The 12,455-nt window shown below is 40.5% G+C and overlaps 2 protein-coding genes across 5 annotated transcripts in view; one reads left to right on the forward strand and one right to left on the reverse strand.

The window, feature by feature from the left end:
• The window catches only part of olfml3a (olfactomedin-like 3a), a 26,614-nt gene extending 22,433 nt beyond the window's left edge, over positions 1-4,181 (forward strand). For all 4 annotated transcript variants that reach the window (XM_079674818.1, XM_079674819.1, XM_079674820.1 and 1 more), the window contains one exon: positions 1,736-4,181. In XM_079674818.1, coding sequence (XP_079530944.1) covers positions 1,736-2,520 — 785 coding nt within the window. In that variant the 3' untranslated portion in view covers positions 2,521-4,181. The remainder of the gene's footprint in view (positions 1-1,735) is intronic.
• syt6a (synaptotagmin VIa) overlaps positions 2,899-12,455 on the reverse strand; it is a 53,341-nt gene continuing 43,784 nt past the window's right edge. The window contains exons 6-7 of the mRNA XM_079674821.1: positions 12,081-12,231; positions 2,899-7,682 (exon numbers count right to left, since the gene is read on the reverse strand). Coding sequence (XP_079530947.1) covers positions 7,611-7,682; positions 12,081-12,231 — 223 coding nt within the window. The 3' untranslated portion in view covers positions 2,899-7,610. The remainder of the gene's footprint in view (positions 7,683-12,080; positions 12,232-12,455) is intronic.

Raw genomic sequence — 12,455 nt, forward strand, 5'->3', positions numbered from 1 at the left:
TACCATTAAAACACTCAAACGAGAACAAATATTGATTTCTTTATTAGTCACGCTGCCTTACTAAGACAATCGATGACACATAAATTCAAGAATTATTTATTATTAACATGCTCTGCCCTCAATTAATTTATAATGCCGATCATGCCCTACTTATTAAAGGAGCTTTCTATCATCCAGATGTTTAAATACAAAGCGGATGATGCGGAGAAAAGGCTGCTGTATGAGTTTCTCTGTGCAAAATCTCCGCAGACAGGAAGCTGCCCCGAGGTCAGCTGCTCGACTCTCCGAGCTCATGTTCGCTCAGCACACAGTGAGGCTTTGTAAATGTTTGTTAAGTGACCCAAAATGAACCTCAACGCATTGTAGGAACCCATTTTAGATTTGTGAGCACAATGCTAATTTAGCTCCAGGACACATAATGAGGGGCATCCTTTATCCGTGTGTTTGTATTAATCTTCCTTCTACAGAGAACATCTTCATGTGTGCTTCATTCATGTTTCCTCTCATTATTCGTCCAATTTCCCCCTGACTGCTTCGGATTTGTCTTCATTTGGAGAGCCGGATATTGACTGCTGCAGGCTGTTTGATGTTTTCTAAATGTTACGTTGCACAAATACACATTTCAGCGGAGATGTGGCACTTGGCTGAAAACTGCTAATGGAACTAATTGCGCCAGCTGGGAAATACAATAAAAAAAAATCTGAATTCAATTATTATAATCATGTTAATGTCACACCTGTGAAACATTTTTAATTAGGGTTGTGTAGTTTTCATTGTAGATAGACGTGTAATCTGAGGAGCAGCATCTGGTGCTGTCTAAAGTTATTTCCTCTTAAGAAGCTTTAAAGCCTGTAATGTTTCTATAATATAAAATATTCATGAATGTATAAACAACATCTATTATTAAAGACTGCATATAAGAAGTTGACATAGTCACTGTGGCGGCCCTGATTGGTTTGTCGACTCTCGCCATCGTGTTGGTGCCATATTGGTTTTTAGCTGTTGCAATGTTGGGCTTTTGGGAATTTCAGATGAATTTAGCTATTGTTTGTTTGTTCCTGTGAATTAATGTTCGACAGCAACAAAAAACATTATAAATTGGCCTTGGCAGGGAAGGCTCATGGGTATTGCAGCACATTGATCCGCCCCTGCCAAAAGGACGGATGAAACATCATTTGTCAAACCACACCACATGGGATTGTTATTGATCAAGGAGAGTCAAGCGTATAATGCACGGCCCAACAGTGGGAATTATGTGCCATATCACCTATTTCTCCAAAAGCCTGTTATTTCAAAACAAATGTTCTGAAAATACCCTCTCTCTCTCATACAAACAAACAAAGAGCATACATGGCTGACTATTATTCAGAATCAAGGCTACACATTGACTACGGCGTAGGTTTAACACGCCCTACTTAGCTTTTTTGGTTAGTACCTGTTGATTGCATTGGTTGGTTTAAGGATAAGGAGTTAGATTATGGTGAAGGTAAGAATATCAGGGTAAGCCAATCAAAATGCAGATTAGAGTGTTTTTTTTACAATGATCCTTCAGTTTAATGTCCATTTGCTTTCCAGATAATGGACTTTTGGACAAATGGGCTTTCTGTCCTTTTTCTGACTATTGGCTTAACTATTGTAAAGTATCATTAAGGGATATTGTTTAACAAGGAAAGCTTGGCAGGCGAACCACATTACAGAAACATGACCTCTCTCTTTGTGTTTCCTCCCACGGCAGACTGTGTGGAGATCATCTCTGGCATCAGATCAGTGAAGATCCTAAAGAGAGTGGGCAGTCCCAAGGGCATGTGGACCAGAGACCCAAGGTCGTCCAAGGTCTACGTCTTCAACGGGACATCGGGAGACACCATCCATCAGTTCGACTCTGTTCGAGATTTCTCCCGCTCTCCTGACGCCATCGCCAGCCGACAGATACGTCTTCCCTCTGATTGGACCAGCCCTGGCAGCGCTGTATATAACGGATATCTGTACTACGTAGAGCAGGAGGAGGATATGGACGTTCAGGTGGTCAAATATGACCTGATGAGCGGCTCGGTGACCGATATCGCCATGTTCCCCGTCGAGAGCCAAGCCAGTGTTTACAGCCTCAACCCTGAGATCGTAGCGGACCTCGCAGCAGACGATGAAGGCCTCTGGCTTCTGTACGCCATGAGTGACAGTGAACCTAACATCAACCTCGCGAAGATGGACCCCACCACGCTCGATATAGAACAGATCTGGGACACCCGGTGCCCACGGGAGAACGCAGAGGCGGCGTTTGTCGTCTGTGGGACCGTCTACGTCGTTTACAACACTCGTCTGGCGAGCCGGTCGAGAATCCAGTGCCTGTTTGACGTCAACGACATAGTGGTGAGCGAGGAGGCTCCCCTTATATACTTCCCCAGGAGATACGGAGCCCACGCCAGTCTGAAATACAACCCCGAGGAGAAGCAGCTCTACGGCTGGGACGACGGCTACCAAATCATTTACAGACTGACCATGAAGAGGAAGCTCCTGGTGTGACAGCGGGGGAGGGGCGTCGTGTTCTCAAAGGCTACGATTAAGAGAAGCAGCAGTAAATTGAAAGACGCTATATGGAAAAAGTCTTTCAGTATAGCCGGCAGACTCTTCATTCACGGTGGATTTATTACACCCTTAACATCACACAATTTCAAGCTAGCCTTTGAACTATTATTTATTCATTTGAGTCTTTCTTCTCGTCTCAAACAAACATGGAAATGCCATTCAGTTTATTAGAGGATGGCAAGTCTTTCTACTCTGTGATGTTTTGTGTCCTCCCCTCAATTAATTTGACCAAATCTCATTTAATTTGAACCCATTCCTGCTTGTTAAGCCACTGGCTATGTTGTCTTATTTCCACAAAATTCACAGCACGCAGCCTGTTTTTGCATAAGTATTTTAATCAAAGAAAAGAAAGTAATCTCACAGAACTGATAACACATCACACCCCATGGAAGAAAAATGACAAAACACAATTTTTCTGCTGTTGATTTCCATACTTATTGAAACCAAATAAGGACAATTTGTGGCTGAAAGACTGTCTGCTATTTCATTTGTACTTCATTACACCCTTGGTCACTCATATTAAGAGTCTTGATTGTAATCAAGATGCTCATTTTAGACGTTTGTCTCAACTAACAACTCTTCGTGTCGATCCCTAGAACATTTTCTCAAACATTTCTATTATTACAAATACAAAATGTTCAATAAAAAATTGGAAATTCAGTTCTATCATAACAGTTGGATGGGATTACAAGATCATATCAAGAAACATTACAATATGAGGCAAAGCTAGAGGGTCTTGAAACTGAGGCAATTGATTTAACAGGTTTCTACTATGAAAAACACCACATTTTCAGAGAAATATATGACCATCATAAATCACATGTTTTTAAAAGAAAAAAAGGATTATTCAACCACTTGTTTCAACACTGAAATAAGATATTACAAATCTATCAATAATGCCATTAGAGGGGGAATTTCACCTTTAAAACGACGTGAGAGCAAACTGTCACATTAGTGGAGGGGTGTCGATGCTATGATGGATGACGTCAAGCACGGACAATAATGAACCGACTCATTCTCGCTGTAACAAGTGCCAATTAGAGAAATGCCACTGCTCTGTAGACGCTGACCTGTCCGCCAACCAGCTGCCCCCACGCTTTCCTCACTCAAACACACACACACAAACACACACACAGCGAGCTACAAAACGTCTCTCTCAGGGTACCCATGAAGGAAATGGCTAAACCAGATCTGTCTGCTGGGTGCATCTGCTCGTGTCTTCATGTCTGGCCCCCGGAGTTTAGCAAACTCTGTGATATATAGCGTGTTCAATGTACAGGAGTTTGAGCAATAGTCTCACTTGTCGTCAGTTTGCTAAACGAGACACCAGACTCGATCTCAGCCACAGCCAGGAACCCTGTTACGTTTCAGATTTAAGGCCCTGTCTGCTGCTTATGAGATAATACGGATGCTATTCAGTATATAGTCACCTATTCAGAAAGACATGTTCTGTACAGGCCGTACAAAATGTAATCTTTGAATGCTTTCTGGCAGCTATCACACCGACTCCGTGGCTTAACGTTTCTCACCCTGATTGTACTGATGCTATCTGTGCTTACCAATAACAGCAATACAGAACAACTACTAGGAGGTCATCTGGAGGACTAAAATATACCCAATGATTGTGTTATATGGATATAAATCTATCCATGATGTAATCTTTTTAATTTAAAGCAATAGATGTATTTCCGTTACAATACTACAATCTGACTCAAACTATAGTTATTGTAAAGTATGGTGGCTGACAAGGGCAAACACGTTACAATAGGCGCGTTCACACCGCAGTACTTTTCCCAAAAAGGTTCATCAGAACTTAGTTCATGAGAACTCTTTAGTTCTCATGAACTAAGTACAGATCGCGTTCAGACCGGAATAAGTCCCTGGGGGAGGATTAGGCAAATGAAGAAATGAAGCCGCTGACGTCACTTCTTCTTCTGCGTTGGGTTTACTGGCAGACCGCAAACAACTTCATGGCGTATACTGCCACCCCAAGTCCCACGGCCGGAAGTCCCCCGAGTAAATCGCCAGAACGCCGACACCAACTCATCTCTACCGCTCCCATGTTTTCTTTTGTGTTGCCATAAGTTGGTCCTTCTGCGTTTCTGCGCTGTGCTAATGCTAATAATGCTAATGCGAGGATAATAAAATGGCGGCTTCACAAAACTTTTTTTTTTACAGGGCGTGGTTTGCAATCCACCCAGCCAATCAGACATAAGAACCTTTTTCTCCCACGAAAGTCCCTGCTCTCTAGCAGGGATGGTAAAGGGGATAAAAAAGGTTCTCATGAACTAATTTGAGTTCCGGCTCTTTTTGGTGTGAACGTGACATTTCGGAACTATATCGGAACTAAAGTGGGAAAAGTACTGCGGTGTGAACGCGCCTAATGGCCAAAAACACGCTGCAGTTACAGAAACACGCCAGAAGCTAAAAAAATTATGGAAACGGGGACACTAAAAAGTGAGACACACAGCTGGGACCAGAGCGCTTGTTGTTGACGTTCGGGGATTATAAAGTTGGTCAACTGTCACTGATGGTAGAGTTTGTCTGTTTCATAATCTCAGGTGTTTTGTCATAATATATCATTTGAAATGACTAGATTAGCTACATTAGCTAGCTAGTTGCAGATCTGCAATAATATCGGAAGGGCTCATCCGATCACATTGTTAACATTTGCTGATAAAATGTACATTTAACGTTATTTTCCAACAACGGTCACAGCTGGCTAACTTCATAATCGCCAAATGTCAAAAAGCGCTCCGGTCCCAGCTACTGTATGAGCGGCACTTTTTAGTGTCTCTGTTTTTGATTTGAGCTTCTTGCAGCATTTTGTTAGTTGCAGCGCTTCGTTAATGCGCATGGTTCGTTAAGTTGGTGAATGCTTTCTTTATGTTGTGCATGTGTTGACAAGTTGGTGAAGATGTTTCTTTATTTGCATGTGTTTTGGCACTTATGTGTTTTTTTATTTGCATCGCTTTTGAAAATGCAGCACGCTTTTCCTTATTGAAGTGTTTTGGGCCGTTGTAAGATGGTTGCCCGTCAGCCACCGTACGTATTAAAGAGAAAAAATAATATCTAGGGATTTATTAAAGGAATAAACTGGTGCAGCCAATGACAGCGGTGCTGCAGTAATCTTTCCTAAATCAGATCAAATATCTTAAAAAATAATCGATTTACCACATGCTGCAGATCAAGCATCTGGATGTCGAATTCAAACACACGTTCTCCTTGAACAACAGTATGATTAATGGCACGAAAAACATCAAGAAATGTGCATGTTTCTAAGTTCAAAGACGAATATGTTCACCATTTTTTATGTTTTCTCAATCATCACAACCAACAAAGCTACATATATTCAAATGTTATTTTTAAATACGCTTTACGTATATTTATATCTTCTCTGGTTTTGCTGCTTAGAATAACAAAACATACATACAGGAAACGGCGGACGGCTGTACATGAAAATATACACAATCACCAAAACCTGTTCAGGAAAAAAAGAACAGGAGGAGACGAAGAAGTGCTTTTGAACAGTGAGTGTCTGAAGGAAAACATGAGCGGTTGAGTTTTCATCTGGAAGTAGAAGAAGGTGAGATCGCTCAAAAGCAAACATCGAACAGAGAAGAAGGTAAGGGAGTGTAAAGTGTGCTCACTTCCTGTTTACAGAAACCTCCATCAACAAAAATCTGTGTTTCAGTTTACCTTTTTATTAATGTTTTGGTTTTTAGTGTGTTAATTAAGTTATGCCTTTGAGAGGTCATTTAAACCAGCGTTTTGTTTCTAATTGAAAAAAGATTGAAAAAGTTGTTGCAGAATTGAAATAGGTAATATCAGCCAATTTGGACTTGACTAAGGTCAAGATTATCCAGTCATTTCTTATTTTTTTAGATACATCTTCTTGACTAATGAAAACACACAAAATGTGCACATTTAGAATATTTTAGGTGCAGCCTGATCCCATCTTTCCTAAACGACTGCGGATCAGGAAATTGCTTATGTCGTTGTTGAAACTGGAAGAACTCAACAGGGGATTTTTGTTATGAGCGTCAGATGAAAAAAATCCAGTTTTGGGTAACATTTTTATAGTTTTTTTTGGTATTCAGTGTCTGAATGTAGTTATTTGTCCCTTTGTCAGGTAATTTAAACCGGCTTTTTACTTAGAGAAACAATGATAATCAGAATAGAAATCAGTTATATTTGAAAATAATCAGTTATATAACACTGCAGCCAATTTGTCTGCCAATTTGCTGTTGTGTGAGAAAAAAAATATCCAGTTATTCTTTTGTTACATACAACTTCTCGTCTTTTCTGCTAATGAAAACACACTAAATTTGCAAGTTGAGAATATTTTAGTTGCAGCCTGATCCCATCCCTCCCTAACGAACTGCGGATCAGGAAATTGCTTATGTCATTATCGAAACTGGAAGAACTCAGCAGGGGCTTTGAAATTACTGTCAGTTTTTCTATTCACAAACCATAACGATGAATGGAGCTTAATGGTTTTTACATCTAATAGTTCCAAAAATGCTACCGTCATCTATATGCTATGCAGCACTGCAAATTCAATGAGAGACGAATGGTTCGGAAATTGCTTCAGATCCGGTTTAAAGTCTCTTTTTCTACCGTGTCCTGAAGCTGCTCTCGTGGAGCAATATCCGATCTCTGACTTCTTTATCCAAGAGTCTCTGCACCACATAACTGAATCTTCAGCGCCTGGAGAGTCTCCGTGTGAGGACACCAAGATTTGTTCACCTCAGCTCAGATATGAAATGTCTGCAGACCGGATGTCCAGCCATTGAGGGGGAACTCATCACAACACCCACATTTCAAACCCCTTAAAGACTGCGCTTTACACAACTATCTTACCCGATATCAGTTCTCGGGAGGGTTCTATACTTGAGGGAGGGAGGGACAGTGAGACAGGGAGAGAGAGGGAGAGACAGTGGGGTTGTGTTTCTCCTCCATCAGACAGACAGGAAGTGGATCAGCAGGAGGGAGGAAACCCCCTTCTGGGTCACAGGTGGCTCTGCTCAGGGGCTAGCAGGGGGCCGGGGGGAGGGGCAGGAGCCTTGGCTGTCGAAGCTGGCTGTCCTCGCCTTCCACTGCAGGACACACAGACACAAGGAAGTGATTCATAACACACCTGCTGCTTATCTTTATTTTTTTTACACAGCACTGTCACTCTCAGGTCACTCTCGGCACAGGGCACAATCTGTATAAAGGTGGCATTGTTCCAGGAGTATAGAAGAAGGGTTTCAATTCGATTGAATAATTTAGTAGGGGAGGTAGAAAATACTAACACAAAAAGAGACTGAAAGCAGTTAATCGATTAACTTAGACTCAATATTTAATAGGATCTCACCACAGACACAATATCAACATCTCTGTCTTTAAGAACTTTAGACAAAAGCAATAATACAAAATAAAGGGAATATAGCCAGATCGGTTATTTATACCCCGTCCCCTTGTTGCCTATATACAGCTTCATAACATAAATAACAAATATGTACAGAAATAAAATAGATGGCATGGTAAAATACTCCAAATAACATGTTTTTAAAGTACATATACAAACATACTTACAAAAAAACAATACAATAAAATATAAGAACAATGTTGATTGATAGTGCTGAGCCATACTGTAGTTATAAAATAAAATAACAGAAGCCTACGAAGTAAGTAAATATTGATGTATTTTGTCACTTCTTTTCCTGCTTAACTTTTTGGAAAACACTGTTTGTTAAAACGTATACTTGAATTCCCATAATGCTTTGAGGGATGGTTTACACAGGAACGTAGCCTAAATCAGTGAGCAATGGTTGAGCCACATTTTCTTCTGGCATAGGTAGTTCTTAACATTGTGGTAAATTTGGTACCATCTACAGGGGTAGCCAACACGGTGCCCGCGGGCACTTAGTCGCCCGCAGGGGCAACGTGAGTCGCCCGCCGGGCATGTTCTAAAAATAGCTCGCCAAGCAAATCCAAAATATATAAAATACACAAAACAAAAAAGGAAATGTAATTAAAAGAACCTACCCTATGCATAAACGAAACCTCAATCATAGCGAACCCTATCTACTTACTACAACTCTTTATCTATCTAACACCCCTCCTCCCCCCATCCCCAATATCGACCAATCACGTTCTTGCTTGATTTGCGGGACCAGTGTTGCAGTCGGGAAGAAAAGCAATGTGGCACCTCCCCGCTGATTTTCCTGAGTTGTACTGTGTGTGTGTGTTGCAACTTGCATATATATTTATTGCACTTGACGCACACATACACATGGCGTAATTTCCTTTAAAAAAACAGTTTAAAAGGGGAGTGATTAGTCAAATATGCATAAATGAAAAGATAGAATGCTAACTAAGTAACATAAGATAAGAATAAACAAGTTGAAATGATTTGTTATTGGTTGTGATCATATCCTAAAGATGTTTGGATTATTGAAAAGTATACAACTCCCTTTCATATGAGTGTTGAGAGCTGTATCCATCAATTCATTTTGTGCTCCAGATTGATGCATTTCACTTCAACATTTAAAAAAAAATTCCCCTGGAGGATGTGAGGTCCCCCCCCAAAATAAAGCAGGTTAAAATAATTAAATTGCAAACATGTTATTTTAGTAAACACTGAAAACGGGTCCCACAGACCCAAACAGCACATAAAGGTTAAAGGTAAGCATATAATAATGTTCAAATGTGCTAAATATATACACTGCAAAAAACAAAAAAAAGAGGAGTAAAAGTAGCCCCGGACTTGTTTTATTTTTTTAAAGTAGCCCTCGTCCTAAAAAAGGTTGGTGACCTCTGATCTAAAGTATGCCGAATAACTTATGAGTCACTGTTCCCAGTTAGCTCATTCATATACAGACAACTATCACTGGGCTACTTTAATACTGAAGAAAACTTAAAAACGCGATGATTTTAAGGCAGCTTCTGCATTCATGGAGAGCGTCTTTTTCCTATGATTTCAACGCAGATTAATGGACGTTTACTCGCCAAGGACATCAGATATATTGACATATTCAGAAAGGGTAAGTCATTATCACTTTAATAAAAGGGGCGTTATGTCTGTGTGTTTAGGCTTGACTGAAGAGGTGGAGAAAGTCTGGGTTTTGACGCAAATTGCCTTGTTGAGCTGTTCATCAGCCATTGCTGCTAATGTACCACCTGTATGCACCTGTCCTCTTAAAGTGGACTTATCATGCTATATTGGAAAAAATATATTGTAGGGCCATACCTATACAAAACATGTCTGTGAAGTTTTTTGCTTAAAATACCAAACAGATCCCCCATTGCAGCCCTGCCTCATACTGCTCTTACCCCTCTTTTGTAGCCCTGTTAGAGAAATGCAGATTTTGGGTCCTTAGCTTTAAAAAAAAAAAAAAAAAAAGAGGAGGAGGAGCTAATGCCTGATCAGAATTCTACCGGAGATAAAGTAAAATTCTGCTGTGATAAAACGCCATCCTGTACTAAACCACATCAAGGATTATCTCTGAAACAGTATGGCGCTCAAATGCTTTTTCTCTTGCGGGTTTATCACAAAGTGAGTTCCTTTTTTTATTTCCTGCTTTTTAAAAACACATGTGTTCTCTAGTACAGGTTAGCTATGAGTGCTAGTGAGGCTTGCTAATGTAAACAAAGACGAGATTACGTCCAAAACACGTCAGGCATTGTTTCTGATAGCAACTTTCTGTGGGTCCGCTGCCGATTTGACGTCATCGGCAGCAAATCTGTATCCGCTCGTTGTACCCCCTTTTTTTTTAAATCAAATTAGGTTTTATTTATATAGCACATTTTAAAAACTATTTTTGGTCGAGCCAAAGTGCTGTACATGCAAATAATAAATAACACATTACTACAATCGCAAACAGAAGACAATAAATTACAACAGCAAATATAAAAATCAAACACAGGGAAATGTCATGAGTCGTGCTCCGCTCGGACTAGAAGGCCAGGGAGAAGAAGTGAGTTTTTAGTGTTGATTTAAAAACCCCTAGGGTCTGGGCCGACCTCACATGGAGGGGCAGAGTGTTCCAGAGCCTGGGGCCAACTGCTGCGAATGCTCGGTGCCCTCTGGGTTTTAGCCTGGTCTTGGACACTTATCAGCAGCAGCTGGTCAGCCGACCTTAATGCTCTGGCTGGGGTGTAGCGATGGAGGAGTTCAGCTACAGTATATAGGCAGGAGCCACCCCATTTAGTGCTTTAAAAACAAATAAAAGGATTTTAAAATCAATTCTGAACCGAATTGGAAGCCAGTGTAGTGAGGCCAGAATTGGGGTGATGTGGTCACGCTTTTTGTGGCCAGTGAGAAGACGTGCAGCTGCGTTCTGCACTAGCTGCAGGCGTCTAATTGACACCTGGTCCATAAAAGATTTAGGTACGGAGGAAAAGAGAAAGAGTTTTATTTTCTGAGTTTCCCGGGCTGATTTTTTGTCCCAGTCCGCCCCTGTATAAAAGACATCAAAAAGTGCATGATAGGTCCCCTTTAAACACATGCAGTATATTTGTGTTGCTTCTTGTTTCTCCATCTGGGCGCTCAAAAGTCCCTCAAAGTTTTAGGAAAACCTCCACCGATTTCTTATCCTAAATAATTCAATATTTAAAGTGACGCAGGCTATTTGTCTTGGTTAGGTTAGGGGCTCATGAACATATAAAAACATACAACATGAAAAACAAACATTAAATCACAAACAATTTTGGAAATAAATGAGCTGAATTAAAAGGTAGTGAAAGTCTGTTTGGCCGTGTTTGAAATGGCTATTAATGGGAATTAAAGGGTTTTTATATTTATTTATGGATGGTGAATTTGAAGGACAGATGCAGTTTATATATACAGGCTCTCCATACTGTTGCTGTCTTGATCTGATAATTTGATGGTCTGTCATGGCTATAGGTCTCACATGTTGAAGTAGTTTTTATCTCAATGTGACTACTAGTTCAACAAATGTGGTTATATATAAATAGACAACTTTGAAACAGCTATCCAACAGAGGTGGGAAGTAACTAAGTACATTTACTCAAGTACTGTACTAAATTACAATTTTGAGATACTTGCACTTTACTTGAGTTTTTCCATTTTATGCTACTTTGTACTTTTACTCCATTACATCTATTTAATACCTTTAGTTGCTTTTCAGATTTGAATTAATAATGTGAAAAATAATCAACACTTAAATCAGACTTTAGTTCCACCTGTAGTAAATTCACAAGCTACCCTGCAGCATACAAAGTCATTATAACTAGCTTGATTAACATTTTGAATGCAGGACTTTTACTTGTAACAGAGTATTCCTACACTCTTGTACTTCTGCCTTTACTCAAGTACAAGATCTGAGCACTTTTCCCACCTCTGCTATCCGATGAAAGCCCCATAGGATTGACAGTGGATGTTAGTTTGCGCTACCTGTCTCTAGACACATTACATGTCAAATAAGACATGTTTCATATAATGACAACATACAGAGATCACTCCTTTAAGAAACAGAGCCCAGACCGACCTCTTTCTCAGACTTCTTGGACTCCAGCAGGGGGTGCCAGTGTGCAATGGGCTTCCGTGGATATGCCAGCATCTCGTTCCAGTGGTCCCTTCCAAGACCCTCAGCATGGCATCCAAGCCTCATCACTCCAATGATCTCATTATGACCTACCCTGTGGGGCACACACACACACACACACACACACACACACACACACACACACACACACACACACACACACACACACACACACACACACACACACACACACACACACACACACACACACACACACACACACACACACACATATGACTGCATGAACACATCAGACTTAATGTGACCAGACATATCATACATCAACATGTTTTTTTGTATTATTGCAAGAAGGGCATT

This window comes from Notothenia rossii, assembly GCF_949606895.1.
Source record: "Notothenia rossii genome assembly, chromosome: 4".
Classification (NCBI taxonomy): Eukaryota; Metazoa; Chordata; class Actinopteri; order Perciformes; family Nototheniidae; genus Notothenia; species Notothenia rossii.